This window comes from Salvelinus alpinus, chromosome 29, assembly GCF_045679555.1.
Source record: "Salvelinus alpinus chromosome 29, SLU_Salpinus.1, whole genome shotgun sequence".
NCBI lineage: Eukaryota > Metazoa > Chordata > Actinopteri > Salmoniformes > Salmonidae > Salvelinus > Salvelinus alpinus.
Window position 1 is genome coordinate 44,867,852 of NC_092114.1, and position 20,506 is coordinate 44,888,357.

At 42.6% G+C, this 20,506-nt stretch overlaps 1 protein-coding gene across 2 annotated transcripts; it reads right to left on the bottom strand.

Annotated features, from left to right (window-relative positions):
- Window positions 1–317: 317 nt before the first annotated feature.
- Window positions 318–18,756, bottom strand: clk2a (CDC-like kinase 2a). 2 transcript variants are annotated; one of them, XM_071374260.1, is made up of 13 exons: window positions 18,613–18,756; window positions 17,307–17,494; window positions 16,772–17,057; window positions 15,837–15,927; window positions 14,685–14,751; window positions 13,208–13,324; window positions 11,219–11,385; window positions 7,988–8,082; window positions 7,376–7,505; window positions 4,381–4,463; window positions 3,755–3,834; window positions 3,353–3,443; window positions 318–3,117 (listed from the first exon to the last, which is right to left on the bottom strand). In XM_071374260.1, the coding sequence occupies exons 2-13, from the start codon at window positions 17,492–17,494 to the stop codon at window positions 2,929–2,931; spliced, it is 1,584 nt and encodes a 527-aa protein (XP_071230361.1). In that variant the 5' UTR covers window positions 18,613–18,756; the 3' UTR covers window positions 318–2,928. The 2 variants fall into 2 exon arrangements, with proteins under 2 accessions (XP_071230361.1, XP_071230362.1); XM_071374261.1 differs by lacking the exons at window positions 15,837–15,927; window positions 17,307–17,494; window positions 18,613–18,756 and having other exon boundaries at window positions 16,772–16,910.
- Between the last annotated feature and the right edge of the window lie 1,750 nt (window positions 18,757–20,506).

Sequence of the window (20,506 nt, forward strand, 5' to 3'; positions counted from 1 at the left end):
AATGGATGGGTAATCTGACCATAAATCATAGTGAAAGAGCTGGTAGGGAGAGAGAACCGATGGTCTGGAGGAACAGTGTTAAAAGGAATCACTTTATTTTCAATGTCAGAGTGTGGGGAATACTATTTTCTTTAGAATAGCTGCCAATTGAAGTTAACTGATTCATTGATGCAATACCAGGTCAAGATCCTATGTGGAAACATCTAACCTTGACCCATCAGCCTTCCACCACTTTGTACCTGATCATGTCTATACATTGACTGATGGAAATAAACTGTTGGTAATACAAAAAAAATACACAATCTCAATTATAAAACTTGGTTGCTTGGGTTATTTTTTTATTTCTATAGCTAGACGTTTAAAGGTTAATAGTTTTGTTCATCCAGTGAACTTAACTCTCAACCTAATGTCTGCCTTGGTTGCTACATATACAGTGCATTCGGAAAGTATTCAGACCCCTTCTCCACATTTTGTTACATTAGAATTATTCTAAAATTGATTACATTTTTCCCCTCAATCTACACACAATACCCAATAATGACCAAGCGAAAAAAAGTTTAGAATTTTTAGCAAAGATAAATATATATTTTTTAAACAAATGCCTTATGTAAATAAGTACTCAGACCCATTGCTATGAGACTCAGGTGCCTCCTGTTTCCATTGATCATCCTTGAGCTGTTTCTATAACTTGGGAGTCCACCTGTGGTAAATTCAATTGATTGGACATGATTTGGAAAGGCACACACCTGTCTATAGAAAAGGTCCCACAGTTGACAGTGAATGTCAAAGCAAAAACCAAGCCATGAGGTTGAAGGAATTGTCCGTAGAGCTCCGAGACAGCATTGTGTCGAGGCACAGATCTGGGGAAGGGTATTAACACATTTCTGCAGAATTGAAGGTTCCCAAGAACACAGAGGCCTCCAACATTCTTAAATGGAAGAGGTTTGGAACCACCAAGACTCTTCCTAGAACTCAGCTGGCTGCCCAGCCAAACTGAGCAATCAGGGGAGAAGGGCCTTGGTCAGGGAGGTGACCAAGAACCCAATGGTCACTGACAGAGTTCCTCTGTGGAGATGGTTGTCCTCCTGGAAGGTTCTCCCATCTCTGCAGCAATCCACCAAATCAGGCTTTAAATAAATAAAAATTATACATATGCAAAATGTCTTGCTTTGTCATTATGGGGTATTGTGTGTAGATTGATGAGGGGGGGGATTACATTTTAGAATAAGGCTGTAATGTAAAAAGGTCAAGGGGTCTGAATAAACTTTGTCTGCTTTAGTTTACCAGCATATATCTACAGATTCTTGCTTTGCTAAACTTTGCTCTAACTTTTATGGTAGCAGATGGGAGAAACAGACGGAGCGAGGGAAAGCTGGCCAGGGACAGTGAGGCAAAGAGACTAAGGTAGTAGAGAGATGACGAGTTAGTGACAGATGGAGGAGTACCCATGACGTTAAGTACACCTGCCAGGCGGCTGCCACAGCAGATCCTCTTGTCCTTGGCCCTTCCCGTGGGTGAGCCTGCTATGTCAGATCTGGAAGGCAGACTTCAGAGGAGTTTCCATGGGTGAATCTCAATCTTTCCTTGCATTCTACCTATTCCTTCTCAAAACACATTGGCGTAGAACATCTGAGGGGAGGGACCTTGGACCTCCTCTAATAGGGTTGAGGTGGGGAGAAGATCAGAATGAAGGAAAGATGAAGAGTGTAGCGCTACAGACTATTTGGTTAGTAGTAGCATAGTTGGTGGTAAAATACTATGAAATAGAGCAATAGGCCAGGGTCATTAAGGGGTTTCCTGTCAGCCTGCTATATCTTATGCCAACACTAGTTGCCAGACACACATACACAGAGAAATCCTCCTAAGGGCTACAGTCACAAGGTAAATCAGGGATTCAAAAGACACAGTCAAGCATCTAAGACAAAAAGCCTTCGCATAACTGTGCCAGAGGCCAAAGCTCACATTAACAGCACTATAAGCCCTGGCAAAGGAGGACTTAACTTTAATTCTAAACAATCATACATATATACAGTTTTATACATTTAAATCTCATACAAAAAGTACTGTACAGGGTGAGGACCAGCAGTAGCGTCTCATAATAAATACTGTAAACTGTGCTGCTGTGTGCATGTGGCATTGGGATGCCACACATGACTACTATGACCCTGTGGGTACGTGCACTCTCATAGACCACAAGCCTGATCCTATCACAAAGTATAAAAGGCAGTTTGCGTTGTGTGTGTGGGTCAGTTCCCCAGACAAGATGACCAGCTGAGAAAACACGTCTAGGCGTGAGTACTATTATTACATCAATATGGCAGCATAATCCCTCTCCTCGAAAGCATTACGTAACATAAATAAATATAGCAATAGGAGAGGCCTGTATAAACAATGTGATGTGTCAATCACTCATTGACAAAACATGTCATCCAATTGGCTAATATTAGTCCAGATCGATGGTTCCCAAATAAATAGTGCTCTTTAAATGGAAGAACTAACCACATTACACGTTACAATGCCCCTCTTCGCCAATTGTCTGACATCAAACGAAAGGGTCACAACATTTGATTTCGTAGCGAGGGTCCCTCTTGCTCTCACTAGTGTTCCACTTAAATGGACCTAGACCAGACCGGTCCTTTTCTTTACATGCGGAAGACTGGAGCTGGGTAGTTTAAGGTTGGGCTAAAAACTCTAATCTCTTCATGTCTTCTGTTGGGAGTAGAAGCCGAGAGGACTAAGAGGACTGTCCCTTTCTGAAGTTCTTCTGGTCTTCTAGCTGCCAGCATGAGTCCCTCTCCTGGCTGTGGAGGTGGGGCAGTATAGTAAGCAGGAGGGAACAGGTTCATGCTGTGATACACCACCTTAAGCAGTCCTATCTGTCTGCTCCACCTTAAATCCCTCTATCCTTAAGAGTCTGGAGGCCCTGTGTCACCGGCTGATGTCGCGGTTGCCCTCCCAGCTCTTCCCCCCCACCGCATCGCCTGCTGTCCCCGATTCGAAGAAAGGGTGTCTGAGGGAGTTGGCCAAAACCAGGCGCTTAGTGGGCTCGTACTCCAGCATGCTCTCAATCAGGTCAAACAGCTGATGGTGCTCCTCAGCCTCCGACAACAGGTATCTCTGAGAGAGAGAGAAAAAAGAGAGAGGGTATACAGAGATGTGATGAGCATAACAATGAAAACCAGGAACCGTTGATACTAGATTCGGGGTTAGGGTTGATTTAACATGTCTAAAGAGAGGATGATTTTAGAAATTCCTGGTTAATCCGATATGAGAGGGTGAATGAGAGGTAGAGGGCAAGGAAGATAAAGTAGTGGGGTGCTACACAAGGAGGGAAAAGGAGCTGCTCTCTTACTCGTAAGGGTTTGCAGTTCTCCCTCACGTATCTTCCAGCCGATGAGCTTTCGTCCCAGTCCAGACGGCCGCGGTAAAAATATTTCTGCTTCCTGAGTTGAGAAATTGCCGCAAAGATTGAGGCGTGGCATACAGAGATAAAAAACACTTAGAAGAACAGTTTGTGTGTGAACGTGCATGCAGGGGCAGCACACTGGAAGAGTTGCCATGGAGGTTCAACACAAGACACAATGACAAACATCACTAACAAAAAAGGCCCTTTAAAATGTGGCATGGACCAACCTTTACTTTGATGCCCTGCGTCAACAACTAGACGCTACGGGGGTGTGTGTTGGATTGCTTTTTGACCTGCAACTAAATACACAAGATGCACCTGGTCGTGTGTATGTGTGTGAGCTCTGACCTTGTCTTGCGTATCATCCTGGAGGGCACTGGCCCCAGTATTCTCTCCATCATAGCCAGATGCTCCCTGTTATCATGAGTCTGAGGGCGGGACGAACAAACAAGATAGCCACGGTGAATCTTAATTTCATCACCATTTCTCATTGAATGTATAAAATAGCCATAAAAGTAGATAGTGGATATCAGCGATGCAAACAGACATTTATCAGAGTGCTCACCTATCTTGAAACAATTTTAATAACGCTGAGTAAAATGTGGCTGAAGGTGAGAGCTTTGAATAGAATGTGTGAGCTGGCATCTATGGTGTTAGAAGCACAGCCAAGCAAAACTCAGAATACGGAGGACAACCTCAACCAAGGGTTGATCCTCAATAGGATTAGCAGCTGTGTCTCCCTGCTGCTCTCTCCGGCTCAACATGTGCGTGTTTTCTTGCACGTGTGCAAATGTATTTGTGGGTACACATGTTGGTGTGAAACTGGTCCGACTCCGGGCTGACCAATCCGAGTGACCAGGCAGCAAGCTATTCTGGGCTTTGTTCAGTCCTTCCTGACAACCTGAATCGACCAATCTAGGAAGGCAGCTGTCGCCACAGACAGAATTGGGTTGGGAAGTGAAGTGGGGTTTTACCTGGAACAAGGTGAAGCCTAGATAGTACTCGAACAGGATGCAACCGATGCTCCACACGTCACATGGCTGGCTCCAGCCCAGCTCTGCAGGACAAAACACATAATGGGTGGAAAATAACATTTCTCAGGTGGTTTCCCGGAGACAGATTAAGCCTAATGCTGGATTAAAAAGTATTTCGATTGAGATTCTCCATTTAGCTTGTCTTTTAGTCTAGGACTAGGCTTAATCTGTGTCCAGGAAATGGCCCCTTATTATTCAACGCATATTGAATTGGTGTAGGCTGGTGGAACCTAACAAAACAGCAGGAAAAACTCAATTTAAGACACTAGCCTCACTCTTTCTCCAGTGCTTCGATTTATCAAAAGCAACAACCCAAGTCTCAACACAGCAGCTTTCTGCCTAAACATTGTTTATCACTTCAGATCAAGAGGGTGAGTGTGCAGCTTTTGAGTTTCTTTAAATAGAACAAGGGAGGCCTTACCCAAGCCACATAACATGGCCAAGGGTAAGCGTACACCTTGAGCTTTTAAAATGACGTGAAAAGACAAATGAACCCTGCTCAAAGCACACTCAACTAATTATCTCATGCACTACTAAGCGAGGTTAAGCCGATCAACTGCGCTTAGTGTCTGACTGAGTTGTTCAGTGTCTACCTGACTGGAACAGAACTGGCAGGCTATGGCAGTTCAACGCGGCTGCCAAGGAACCCCCCCCCTCTGTTTTAGAATAGCCCTCCTCGCCCAACTGAAGCAACCAGACAGACTACAGCAGTTCATTGCCAACGTAGCGGCTACACCACCCTTAGTTTAGAATAGTCCTCATTTGGGCTGTGGCGGTCATGAAATTGTCAAGCAAATAACTGCCAGTCACGGTAATTTGACCATTAATTAACAAACACATTTCGCATCTCCTGGCTTCCAAACATTGCCTACAAGCCACTGATGCAGACCTTTAGAACATCTACATTAAACAGTCTAATAAACCCATGTAATATAGCCTACACCTTCCAAATAAATCAATTCTTTTAGACATGTCTAAAGAAGCATGATATGAAGAAAATGTAGTCTTTCAGAAGAACAGAATAGCATACTCTTAGCTGTCCATGTTAAGCCCTGATCTGGCTATGCCATATGGCTGTGGGCTACACTAGTTCATTTAGCAGACAAGATTTGGTTAAAATTCCATGGCATTATTTTACAATGTGAAGAATACAAATTGAACATAACGGAATTAAATAGGATATTTTCTCCAAACAATTTGAGTGCACACATGCGAGTATTCTATGTTGAGCGGTTAACAAAGAAATAGGTACTCCTATATGCTTAATTTAGAGTTATTCATGTAACTTTAGTTGTGATACAAAATGTTGGGCTATATGTTTAGATTTTTAATACACCAAGGCTGCATGAGACTAATGATTTGAAAAAAGTCGCACGAAAAGGCACTAGCTCGGGTTTGTTTATTTGCGCAGGCTGTACACACTTCAGTCTCTCATTCACAATGTGACAAGCACTTGATAATACCTTTAAAACATTACAATACATTCACAGATTTCACAACACACTGTGTGCTCTCAGGCCCCTACTCCACCACATATCTTCAGTACTAAATCCATGTGTATTTATAGTGCGTATGTAATCGTGTGTGTGTGTGTGTGTCTGTGCCAATGTTTGTGTTGCTTCACAGTCCCCGCTGTTCCATAAGGTGTTTTTTACTGCTTGTGTCAGTTACTTAATGTGGAATAGAGTTCCATGTAGTCATGGCTCTATGTAGTACTGTGTGCCTCCATAGTCTGTTCTGGACTTGGGGACTGTAGAGACCTCTTGTGGCATGTCTTGCAGGGTATGCATGGGTGTCCGAGCTGTGTGCCAGTAGTTTAGACAGACAGCTCAGTGCATTCAACATGTCAATACCTCTCATAAATAAAAGTAGTGATGAAGTCAATCTCTCCTCCACTTTGACCCAGGAGAGATTGACATGCATATTATTAATATTAGGTCTCTGTGTACAACCAAGGGCCAGCCGTACTGCCCTGTTCTGAGCCAACTGCAAAGTCCTTTTTTGTGGCACCTGACCACATGACTGAACAGTAGTCAAGGTGTGACAAAACTAGGGCCTGTAGGACCTGCCTTGTTGATAGTGTTAAGAAGGCAGAGCGTCGCATTACTACAGACAGACTTCTCCCCATCTTAGCTACTACTGCATCAATATGCTTTGACCATGACAGTTAATCATCATCATGTGATGGGTGAATATTAGCCTATTCTTGATTTAATCTTTTCTTTACATACACTAAACAACACACAGTGCATTCAGAAAGTATTCAGAACCCTTCACTTTCCACATTTTGTGGAAAAAGTGAAGGGGCCGGAATACTTTCTGAATGCACTGTATGTGTGACATTTGTTTCGATTTAGAATTACCCATTATCATGAATCGGTCTCAAAAAAAAAGTTATCTATGCACTTAAACAGCGAATTGAGAAAGCTTTTCCCGTGGTTCATTTTCATGCCAGCCAGGTAGGCTATACTCCTGTTGCTTCTCTTTACGATGTGCTTAATATTAGGAAAGTTGAATAAGCAAGATAGTAAGCCTAGCCTATAGAAAGCTGATGGGACCCTCTTCTTAAGAGGCCATCACTCTTTTCTCCAGCAATTGCATAGCCTATAAAAATGTTGCGCAACATGGGCTCTCATGAAGTGTTTGATTAGATTTTTGATTACATTTGCATTGATGTCAGAGTGATTAGAGGGACAATAGAGTGCTGAATACCAGGCAGTTAGCAAGTTTGGTCATTAGTAGCCTACCATCGGCAGCATCAGAGCTTGGAGAAGCCTAATTATTGTGACTAAATGGTCATGTGGAATTTGACTGCCGTCGTGAATCGTGATCACCGGTGCGGCCGTAATACGGTCACTGTTACAGCCCTAGTCCTCATCCAATTGATCAGCCAACTGGCCTGAAGGAATGGAGTCTGAAGTGGGAGGTCACTCACCTAGTATGACTTCTGGGGCGCGGTAGTGCCGTGTGGAGACGATGGTGCTGTGGTGCTCGTGGTCAAACGTGGCACTGCCAAAGTCCACCACCCGTACATCCGTGCTCTTCACGGTCCGCTCTTCGCGCTTCTGTAGGGAGGAAGGTGAAAAAGGACATGGTTTAAAAACAGAAAACATCCTAAATATATATATATTAAAAAATTAAGTTTCCACTATCAATTAACTAATTTCAAACCTCATGAAACAAGTAAAAGGTAAACTTTTAGAAAGGGGCCAGTGAGTGAAGCCTTGATTACTCAATTTCTGATATCTAGTAACCTTGACATTAACCATACCTGTACCCAAAAAGAAAATGCTTCATTTGTTCTGCTCTGGAACATTTAGGCCAATTCATCATCTGCACTTAAGGCCTGCCTAAGCAGTTGCTATGACACTCAGGTTGCATCCCAAATGGTACCCTTTAACCTATAAAGTAGACTACTTTTGACCAGGCACTGGTTAAAAGTAGTGCACTATTAGGGAATAGGGTGCCATTTGGGATGCAGACTTGGTGAACACAAAACAGGCTCTGAAGAAAGCCCATTATCCTGAGGCCTGACTCCTCGTCTCACCTTCTCTACGTTATAGGTCATGGTGAAGTCGGAATTGACAAACAGGATGTTTTCTGGCTTCATGTCTGTGTGTGTCAGCTTGGTATCATGAAGAACTGTCAGGAGAAAAATCACAGTTAAAATCCCAACAAACGAGACATCCACATTCGATGGTGGTGAATGAAAAGAGCACTCCTCTTCTGACAGGTGTTTGAACCAACGATGCCCTCATGTGGCTAAAGGCTTCTTATTGTAAACAACGGTGGCCTTTTATTCCAACCTCTGTCTCAAGGGGAGATCTATATAGGGGTTGTTGGAGTGAGACTTACAGTGCATTTGGAAAGTATACAGGCCTCTTCCATTATCCACATTGTTACGTTACAGCCTTATTCTAAAATGTATTAAATAAAACATTTCAAAGTGAACACAGGTTACACATTTTAGCAAATGCATTAAAAATAAAAACAAATACCGTATACAGTACCAGTGAAAAGTTGACACCCACTCATTCCATGGCTTTCCTTTAAATGTACTATTTTCGACATTGTAGAAAAATAGTGTAGACATCAAAACTATGAACACGTTATGTCTTAACCAAAATATATTTTTTTATCAAAATCGATTTTATATTTGAGATTCCTCAAAGTAGCCACCCTTTGCCTTGATGACAGCTTTGCACACTCTTGGCATTCTCTCAACCAGCCTCACCTGGAATGCCTTTTCCAACAGTTTTGAAGGAGTTCCCACATATGCTGAGCACTTGTTGGCACTTGTTGTTTCCTTCACTCTGCAGTTCAACTCATCCCAAACCATTTCAATTGGGTTGAGGTCAGGTGATTGTGGAGGCCAGGTAATCTGGTGCAGCACTCCATCACTCTCCTCAAATAGCCCTTACACTAACTGGAGGCGTGTTGGGTCATTGTCCTGTTGAAAAACAAATGATAGTCCCACTAAGCCCAAACCAGATGGGATGGCGCATGGCTGCAGAATGCTGTGGTAGCCATCCTGGTTAAGTGTGCCTTGAATTCTAAATAAATCACAGACAGTGTCACCAGCAAAGGACCCCATACACCATCTCCATGCTTCACGGTGGGAACCACACATGCAGAGATCATCCATTCACCTACTCTGAGTCACGGCGATTGGAACCAAAAAATCTCAAATTTGGATTAGTCAGACCAAGGGACAGATTTCCACCGGTCTAATGTCCATTGCTTGCGTTTCTTGGTCCAAGCATCTCTCTTCTTATTGATGTCATTTAATTAGTGGTTTATTTGCAGCAATCCGACAATGAAGCCATTCTTGCCATAATATGGACTTGGTGTTTTACCTAATAGGGCTACCTTCTGTATTCCATGTCACAACACAACTGATTGGCTCAAAACGCATTAAGGAAAGAAATACCACACATTAACAAGGCACGCCTGTGAATTGAAATGCATTTCAGGTGACTAGCTCATGAAGCTGGTTGAGAGAATGCCAAGAGTGTGCAACGCTGTCATCAAGGCGGCTACTTTGAAGAATCTCAAATAAAACATTTGGATTTGTTTAACACTTTTTTGGTTACTACATGATTCCATGTGTCATTTCATAGCTGACGTCACTATTATTCTACAATGTAGAAAAAAGTCAAAATAAAGAAAAATCCTTGAATGAGTATGTGTCCAAACTTTTGAGTGGTACTGTAACTATTCCACTCCTTTGCTATGAGACTTGTAATTGAGCTCAAGTGCATCCTGTTTCCATTGATCATCCTTGAGACGTTTCTACAACTTCATTGGAGTCCACACACCTGTCTAGATAAGGTCCCACAGTTGACAGAGCAAAAACCAAGCCATGAGGTTGAAGGAATTGTCCACAGAGCTACGAGATAGGATTGTGTCGAGGTACAAATCTGGGGTTGCCAAATAAAATGGGTGGCAAAAAATGTCTACAGCATTGAAGGACACCAAGAACACAGTGGCCTCAATCATTCTTAAATGGAAAAAGTTTGGACCCACCAAGACACTTCCTAGAGCTGGCTGCCCAGCCAAACAGAGGAATCGGGGGAGAAGGGCCTTGGTCAGGGAGGTGACCAAGAATCCGATGGTCACTGAAGGAGCTACAGCGTTCCTCTGTGGAGATGTTCAAACCTTCCAGAAGGTCAACCATCTGTGCAGCACTCCACCAATCAGGCCTTTATGGTAAAGCGGCCAGACGGAAGCCACTCCTCAGTAAAAGGCACGAGAGCCAACAAGTTTCTCTGGTCTGATGAAACCAAGATTTAACTCTTTGGCCTGAATGCCAAGCATCACATCTGGATGAAACCTGGCACCATCCCTACGGTGAAGCGTGGTGGGGCAGCATCATGCTGTGGGGATGTTTTTCAGTGGTAGGGACTGGGAGACTAGTCAGATTCAAGGGAAAAATGAACAGAGCAAAGTACAGCGAGATCCTTGATGAAAACCTGCTCTAGAGTGCTCAGGACCTCAGACTGGGGTGAAGGTTCACCTTCCAACAGGACAACAACCCTAAGCACACAGCCAAGACAATGAAGGCATGGCTTCAGGACAAGTCTCTGAATGTCCTTGAGTGGCCCAGCCAGAGCCCGGACTTGAACCCGATCAAACATCTCTGGTGCAACCTGAAAATAGCTGTGCAGTGACGCTCCCCACCCAACCTGACAGCCTGAGAGGATCTGCAGAGAAAAGTGGGAGAAACTCCCCAAATACAGGTGTCAAGCTTGTAGCGTCATACCCAAGAAGACGAGACTGAAATCGCAGCCAAAGGGTCTGAATACTTATGCAAATTTAATTGTTTACTAAAAAGTGTAATACATTTGCAAACATTTCTAAAAACCTCTTATGCTTTGTCAGTATGTGGGATTGTGTGTAGATTGAGGGGGGGGAAAAACTTTAGAATAAGGCTGTAATGTAACAAAATGTGGAAAAGTAGAGGGGTCTGAATACTTTGCAAATCCACTGTATGACCAGTTGACGGTAGGTCATGTTGAAATTGTTGAAGTGAATGTTTTCTTGATAAGTCATCTGGTTAAATAAAGGCAATACAAACAAGATAGTAGCGTAATATCGGAGTGCACGTACACTTGACAGCCAGGCTGTGGAGTAAGAATTATGACTAGATGACTGGTAGTATCATAGCATCTGAGTGTACTTATGTCAGGTCATTAATGTGAAAGAGAACATGCCCTCAACGACTTAGCGGGTTAAATAAAAGTCAATTTAAAATATATATATTATATATATAACTTACACTTGACAGACAGGCATAGCTGGTAGGCCATGTGTCGGACCTGGGCGATGGAGTAAGGCAGGTAGTTGTTCTCCTTGAGGAAGTCAAAGGTGCTGAGGGCCAGCAACTCAAAGGAGATACACATGTGTCCGTGGTAGTCGAACCAGTCATACATCTGCACACACAGGCTGGGAGTAAAGAGGAGTTTCATATTAAATAACACTAAAACGCTAACATAATTCAACAACAACGAAATGATACAGGATCGAGTCAGGCCATTTTTTCTGATCAAAAAGGGGCTTAGATGGTGGGCGTGGAAATGGGCATGTTCAGCACTGTTTGATTTGAGAACATTTTAGAGGCCCCCCATTGTGCATTGTTAAGCTAATTTCCTGCAATTTTACAAACTTCTCCACGGAGTCGAGACACAAGAAAATGTTGTCGTTTTAAAGCAAATTTCCTGCAATTCAAAGCATTTTGCCATGGCTAATGCTTTGTTCTTTTGCTCACACCTGCTAAATTCATTGATTTGGGAATTTAATTCTCCCTAACTGGCTAGCTTTTATTTTGGTGATTGTTGGTGGTCAAAGATTATATTACTTAAAGATAACGGACCTATATATTTTTGACATACTTTATATGTCAAAGAGGGCCCTATGGTGTTTAGGTATTTTTCTTAAAACATCATTGTTGGTTAAGGGCTTGTAAGTAAGTGTTTCACTAAGGCTACACCTGTTATTATTTGGCACATGTGACTATATTTGATTTGATTTTAGTCAGTTAAGTTTACAGCCAAAGTGTTTCCATTCCGAAACTGTATTTCTAATACATACACACAAAAAATATAAACTCAACATGTAAAAGGTGTTGGCTGAATGTTTCATGAGCTGAAATGAAAGATTCCAGAAATGTTCCAAGCACAAAAACCTTTAAACAAATTAGTGCACAAAATTTGAGTACATCCCTGTCAGGAAGCATTTCCCCTTTGCCAAGATAATCCATCCACCTGACAGGTGAGGCATATTAACAAGCTGTTAACAGCACGATCATTACACAGGTGCACCTTGTGCTGGGGACAATAAACAACCAATCTAAAAATGTGCAGTTTGGTCACAACACAATGCCACAGATGTCTCAAGTTGAGATGCCATTGGCATGCTGACTGCAGGACTGTCCACCAGAGTTGTTGCCAGAGAATTTAATGTTAATTCCGCTACCATAAGCCACCGAACACCGGTTTAGAGAATTTGGCAGTACGTCCAACCGGCCTCACAATCGCAGACCACATGTATGGTCGAGCGGTTTGCGGATGTCAACGTTGTGAACGGAGTGCAGGCATAAGCTACAAACAACGAACACAGTTGCATTTTATCTACGGCAACTTGAATGCACAGATATACCGTGACAAGATCTTGAAGCCCCTTGTTGTGCCATTCATTCGCTGCCATCACCTGTTTGGCAATAACAATGCACAGCCCCATGTTGCAAGGATCTGTACACAATTCCCAGAAGCTGATAAAGTCCCAGTTCTTCCATGGCCATGTCTGGTGACATACCAGACATGTCACCCATTGAGCATGTGTGGGATGCTCTGGATCGATAGCGTGTTCCAGTTCCTGCCAATATCCAACAAGTTCGCGTAGCCATTGAAGGGGAGTGGGACAACATTCCACAGGCCACAATCAACAGCCAGATCAACTCTATGTGAAGGAGATGTGTCGCGCTGCATAAGGCAAATGGTGGTCACACCAGACACTGACTGGTTTTCTGATCCACACTTCTACTTTTTTCCCCTACCAGATGCATATCTGTTTTCCTAGTAATGTGAAATCGATAGTTTAGGGCCTAATGAAATTTAAGTGTACCGATTTCCTTATATGAACTGTATCTCAGTAAAATCTTAAATTGTTGAATTGTATATATATATATATATATTATTATTATTAATTTTTTCTTCCCTTCACTGGTAATGAATAATACACCAGTGGTCTAAGTAGTAGGTGTACTCACTGTTTGTTTTCCGGGTCTTTCTCATTGATTCTCTCCAGCACATTGATCTCCAGACGAGCTGCTTCCTTGTATTTCTCCACATTTTTTATGATCTTCAGAGCAACAGTGGCTCCTCCCCTGTAAAACACAGAATGAATGAGAAAGATAAACGGTTAAGGTAAGGCTAAGGGGTATGGACGTCCCAAGGATCCCTCATTGCACTAACCGTAGGTATATTCAGACAAAGATTTTTGAATATTCTTCAGGCTTTTCCTCTGATATACACTCCACCACTGGTACCACCCTATATTAGAGCAAAAGTCTGAAGATATACCCTACCTCAGTGGATTTAGCTAGCGATTAGTATTAAAGGCTAGCCTAACAAATGTTTTAGGCACATTGGCAGCTTGCGAAGACCAACTAACTAGCGTGTTGCACAGAGCAAGTTACACAAGCGAATAAAATATCGAAAACTTGGACTTATATTAAGAAGCAAAGTGGAAAGCTGCGTTCTTGTTTGGAAAAATCTGTTGACTGCATGCTGTTCTTTGGTCAATGCATGCAGAGTGAATCTCTAGCACTAGGAACTGCCTGCTTGAGTGACAGGGGGCGGGACTATGTGTGTGTGGGGGATTGAGAAGCGGCAAAAAGGAGAGAGAGAGAACACCGTCAACTGAGCAATAAATCAAAAGTATTGCGCATGTCAATGTCACAATTTAGGTGCAGTCCTAACACACAATACATTAGGGAATACCTTATGGCGTAAAGCTCTTATTACCTAAAGTGAGTCTTGTTAGAGGTTTATCTACATTAACCAAGAGTGCTGTTGCTTGGAAACTTGGTGTCACAGGTTTGGTAGCTAAAATAAGACTGACGGATACACTAAGATTGAAAAAGCAGGTTTCAAAAGCAATCTCTAAACATGATTTGTCCAATTCTATAACTATGAAAGTCCACCTGATTTCATAGAAGAAAACAATTGTGATGAGTAAATTCTTGTCTTTTCATGTTGATTATGCAACATCTTATGTTCCCATAATGACGTTTGGTTAATTATCACATTTAAGTTCAAACTCATATTGTGCTTCAGGGAGCCCAGGCAGGGACATTAGCATGGCACACATTTGCATGGGGTATAATCGCCCAGCCAGCTAAACTCACGGAGCCACGCCACTCTTCCATAATTACATGGGAGGGTGATATAGGCAGAGGCGGTGTCCCAAATGGCACCTAATTTCCTTTATAGTGCACTACTTTTGACCAGGGCCCACAGGGCTATGATCAAAGGTAGTGCACTATATTAGCTAATAGGCTGCCATTTGGGACACACTCGGAGTTTACACAGAGGTCTGTATGTCTAGGACTAAAACCTGTAAATAGTAAACACCTAGTGCAGGGAGAGGGAACACGTCACAGAAAACAAATAGGAATCTGGAGGCTTTAAAAAAGGCCACCAGCTAATGGTCAGAGAGCAGTTGTTTTTAATGCAGATACATACTGGCGATGGTCAATACATTGCATCACCCTCCCAAAGGTGCCTTCCCCCAGAGTGCTGACAATCTCATCTGGAAGACAGAGAGAGAGGGAGAAAGCGGGAAAGAAGGGAAGAGAAGAATTAGACATGTGGACAGGAGCAGGGAAACCAAGGCAAAAAAAGTTAGGCGTTTCAATGCTAGCGCCCATTCCCCTTTTCAGGTTGTGGACAAATGGGATGCTTATAAAAAAAATTTTTACTTTTCCACAGTCCTAGATAACCTATGATTATTGGGGTCCACATACTAACAGGGGGAAGAAAAAAAAAAGATGAGGGAGTAAATTTGAGTGCCCCCCAGCAGCTTATAGGAAGGAAAACAAAAGTATATTCCCTACAGATGTGGTGGTCTGCCTATTTTAGGGCAAGGGAGTGTGAGGAATGCGTTTGGTTTTACTGGTTAACCTATGTAATTAAAGAAGACCCACTCAAGCTAAACTTTTCCTGAAATAAGTGTGAATGTGTAGGGGGGGTTCCAAACATGAATTACTGAAGATAACATACAAGTTATGCCAGGGATATGAGCTAGAAAGTGGTAAAACTATGTTAATTGTGTGGGTGTTATGAGCTCATGATAACTGGTTTTTATCATGCTCTTAATTTACTATGAAGTGTAGCATTAAAAAGATGCAACACTGTCAAAGGAAAAAATTGCAACACTGCAGACAACTTAAGTTGTAGAGGCCCAATGAATGTTTACTAGCTACACCTCATGTTAGTTGAGGGAAAGCACTAGATATTTAAAACTTTCATAATTGCTTTGCCTAATTAAATGCACTACAAAAAATATATATTTGTATATCTGGACTTGAGTTTAAACTAAAGCGCAAGAGACGATTAAGAAGTTAAGGAAATGCGGTGGTAGGGGAAGATATTTTTATGTTGGTTGAATATCTCCGATATAAAAACATACCACAGCTAGATATCTTCAACACAACGAGCAATATTTATCTAAAACCGCTATCCTCAACATTGTGTGCAATCCACCCCGCCTTTTGAGCTAGAGCGAACAACATTCTACCATGGCATCATCATCAGGCACTCCCCTGTCAGTGAATGCTCTATGGTATTAAATACTCATATGGAGAAGGGTTACGATAGAGTAGTGGCAGTGAGTACATCTCTCTTGCAGGACGTCCCCACTCCGACAGATCAGGTGCCCTTCCTCGTCGTCCCTCACACTCAGTGCCCGCGTCCGGCTGTCGCTCCGCTGTTTGCAGCCCCCACGGCATCAGCAGGTCACGACACGACCGACAGGGGGACAGGGGGTTTTCAGGGGCAGCCGTAGCCACGGCGATGGAAGGCGGCACAGGTAGAGGAGGGAGGAGGAGGGTGATGTTGTAGTTGACGTAGTGGTTGTGGTGGTCATTGGGCGATTCGTATGACACCACGTGAGGAAATATATAACGATAGGGATATAGTGCAAGGGAACAAGTCAAAGATCACATTTCGTCCTCTGCTTCTCTCCCCCTCTACCGTTTAACTCGTGCTGCTTACAAATAAGGAAGCAACCTGCATATCCATTCATGAATAAAAAGCCAATTCATAAAAGAGCAAAAATATCTACAAATTATAATATTGCTCACTTAAAATTAAGCAGAGTACTTCCCAGAAAACAAATAAACTGAGAATGATAAGGAAATGAAGCAGAAATAGTTTGAGATTAAAATCAGTGATACATCCCAACCTATGGTTACCTCTCATTCATGTCTACTTAATGCAGAAGGATAAAATGTGGCTGAAGCTTTATCCACAATGTGTCAAAAAAACAATCAATGTCTCACTACACAACTCATTTTATGAAAAGACTGTATAAAGTACATTTGGATTTAATTACTAAGACCAAAAAAAAAACTAAAATCCTGCTGACAAAAACAAAACAAAAAAGATTGTACTACTTACCAAGTCCAGGAGCTGTGGACAAGAGAAGGTTAAAGAGAAGTAGAGAGAAAGACATGAGGGAGAGAGAGAAAGACATGAGGGAGAGAGAGAGAAGAGAAAGATAGAAAGGAGTGGGAGGGTTAGAGGACAAGCTCGGGCTGGGCTGTACTCACCGACGAGGATGGGCTATAGGACCTGGTTCTACGCCGCCTTCGTTTGTGCTTACGCCTGCTGCCCTTCCTTCGGTATGACTCCTCCCGTTCCCTCTCACGACCCCGCCGGTAGTCGCACATGCTCGGTGATAAGTCAGGTGCGTAGTAACCGTCGGCTGCTGCTCCTCCATGTTCCCTATCCCTGTTTCCGCGATCTCTGTCTCGTTCGCGGCTCTGGTCCAGGCGCCGATAGCCCTCACAGAAGCGTCTGTCGTACGGCCTGCGGTCTGCCGAGCGATTATTGTAGCTGCAAAAGAGGGCAACACAATGGGTTAGAGCAATGCTGTCTGACCATTTAAGAAGACACATTGCTTAAACTCAGGTTACACATTATTAAATGAATGCCATCGGGCACTGATACAGGTACATACATCTATTGAGATTTCAAGACTATGAAAACATTTCTACCAGATAAACAGTCACACAGTACAAAAGCTACCATACCAATTCATTCAGTACGCAAGTGAACAAATATAATACAACCATACAAACACACCTCCTAGAGCGAGCATAGCTTCCATCCTGTCTGTTTCCCCGTCCCCTTCGGTCTTTGTCCCTTTCCCGGTCACTGCTAGAGGAAAAAGAGGGCGATCTGCGTTGCCTCTGCTTGCGTCCTCTGTCTCGGTCTTGATAGCTGCTCCGGCTGGCCAGTTCTGAGGACGGGTACCGTCTTGAGTGTGGCATCTGTGACAAGACAAGAGTTGTTACTTGGTATTCTCATTGCAGTTGGTGAGTGGTTGGATTGCACTCAGTATGGGAGGGTGGGATACATAACAGCTGCATTGTGGGGGAAAAGGAAGAAAAGTAGCCAAAGCAAACCTGGCGGGGAGGTATACAATTAAACATGACTTACATTTGAAGGCTTTGAAACACAAACTCTATAGTGTGGCGGCGGGTAGCGTTTGGCCAGTAACCGAAAGGTTTCTAGATCAAATCCCCGAGCTGACAAGGTATAAATCTGTCATTCTGCCCCTGAACAAGGCAGTTAACCCACTGTTCCTAGACCGTCATTGTAAATAAGAATTTGTTTTTAACTGGCTTGCCTAGTTAAACAAAGGTTAAATAAATAAATACTGGTGGTTTGGCAGTATTCACGATCACAAGTGTTAAGCCAGTCAAATGTCAAGAGTACAGTAACATTAGCCTACTGCACTCAATAACAAACTTAGCTAGGTTGGGATGGCCTTATAATAACAACAGTAGCTAAGAAGAACGTTAGCTGACGTACCTAGTTGATGTTACCTGGCTTAATGCAAATGTTAGTTAAGTAACTTAATGACGTGGGTTAATCACTGTGACAGTTTAACTAAATGTGATAACTAAAAAAAGACATGGGACGACCAAAATGTGCAGTTAGACAACTAAGTCAGTTCGCTAGCCATCATGACAACAAATGGCAATTTGTTGACTCAGACTAGTTGGCTAACTACGACGTCAGAATTCAGTCGAGTTGGCTGCATCACGAACGCTATGCTAAATTCGCTACTAAACGATGACCTGATATTTCGCAGAAATGCACCAATGTCACACGAACTGCTTTCGTTAAGAATGGCATAAATTGTCATTTTTTCGAAATAAATAACTGTTTGGCTATTTCTGAAAATATGTCGCTAACGTTAGCAAATAGCTATTTAGATCGGCTACCAAGCTCCCTAATGCTAGCTAATTTTGACCGCCATCTTACCTAGCGTTAGCTAGCTACTTGTTAGCTTTGATTCTAACTGACTGTACTTTGACTCGCATGGATTACCTTGTCATTGAAACCCGAATACAATTACGTGTATTTCCACTTTATTGTTTACCGTTTTAGCAGCCAGGCCTGTGTGTTTATCCCACAGGAAATCCGTGTTGGCAATTGCTCGTTTTCGCTTTTCTTTTCACTGTTGGAATCCTATCTATATCTGTTCCTAGCGATGTAGCCTCATTCCAACCATCACGGTCTCGCGAGCTTACGTCTGTTTTGCGACAGAACGTAAGCTCGCGAGATCGTGATGGTTAGTAAAACGCTACTAGCGCTCATCTTCTGTGCTTGCAACTTTTAAAAACATGTACATGTAAAAATAATGTTTCTTTACAGGACAAGAATTGTTTCAGATCAGATCTACAGGACCGCAAATTGCGAAATTTGCCTCTAAATGGGTAAGGGAAACATATATTTTTTTAATTAAACAGTGATTGTGATTGTTGTGACTTTGCCATTGTGGTTGTTTGTAGGCTTGTGTGGTCTTAAGTGAGTCTATGATCGTATGCTATCCATTTGTATTTATTGTATGCTGCTCTTTCTATGCCATTTTAATATTTGAGAAATTAACCAATGATATTAGGCCACTCTTGGCCATGATTACAGACACCTGTGTGTCTTGACACTATATATAAACGAGTCATCCCGCAGTGTCTGTTATTGTACCCTGATGAAGACAGCTTGCCTGTCGAAACGTTGGTAAATTAAATATTTTTGCATCTGAGCTCCTAGAATGTGCGGCTCTCCTTTATTTTTAATTAAACAGTAACATACAAAACACAAAAAGACAGAACAGCCAGGCGGATTACATAGACATTACAAAGAGGAAAATGAAATAAAAACATCCACATTATATAAAATCAAATACAGACATTTAGCTTAAAATCCTGAGGACAATAAAATATTAAATTGTGATTTACAGTATCGAAAGCTTTCTGAAAATCACCAAATAAGATAACAGGGTAGTCATCCAATACTCAACCAAATCTAACACCAGCCTCAAATTATTATACAGTGCATTCGGAAAGTAATCAGACCCCTTCACTTATTCCAAATTTTGTTACGTTACAGCATTATTCTAAAATGTATTAAATATTTTTTTCCCATCATCTACACACAATACCCCATAATGATAAAGCAAAAACAAGTTCTAACATTCTTGCACATTTATTACAAATAAAAAAACATTTACATAAGTATTCAGACCCCTTACTCAGTACTTTGTTGAAGCACCTTTGGCAGCGATTACAGCCTCGAGTCTTCTGGGGTATGACGCTACAAGCTTGACACACCTGTATTTGGGGAGTTTCTCCCATTCTTCTCTGTAGATCCTCTCAAGTTCTGTCAGGTTGGATGCGGAGCGTTGCTGCACAGCTATTTTCAGGTCTCTCCAGAGATGTTCGATCGGGTTCAAGTACGGGCTCTGGCTGGGCCATTCAAGGACATTCAGAGACTTGTCCCGAAGCAACTCCTGCATTGTCTTGACTGTGTGCTTAGGGTCGTTGTCCTGTTGGAAGGTGAACCTTCACCCCAGTCTGAGGTTGTGAGCGATCCGGAGCAGGTTTACATCAAGGATCTCTCTGTACTTTGCTCCGTTCATCTTTCCCTCGATCCTGACTAGTCTCCCAGTCCCTGCTGCTGAAAAACATCCCCACAGCATGATGCTGCCACCACCATGCTTTACGTAGGGATGGTGCCAGGTTTCATCCAGACGTGATGCTTGGCATTCAGACCAAAAAGTTCAGACCAAAGAATCTTGTTTCTCATGTTCTGAGAGTCCTTCAGGTGCCTTTAGGCAAACTCCAAGTGGGCTGTCATGTGCCTTTTTCTGAGGAGTGGCTTCTGTCTGGTATGCACCATCAACTGTGGGACCTTTATATAGACAGGTGTTTGCCTTTCCAAATCATGTCCAATCAATTGAATTTACCACAGGTGTATTCCAAGTTGTAGAAACA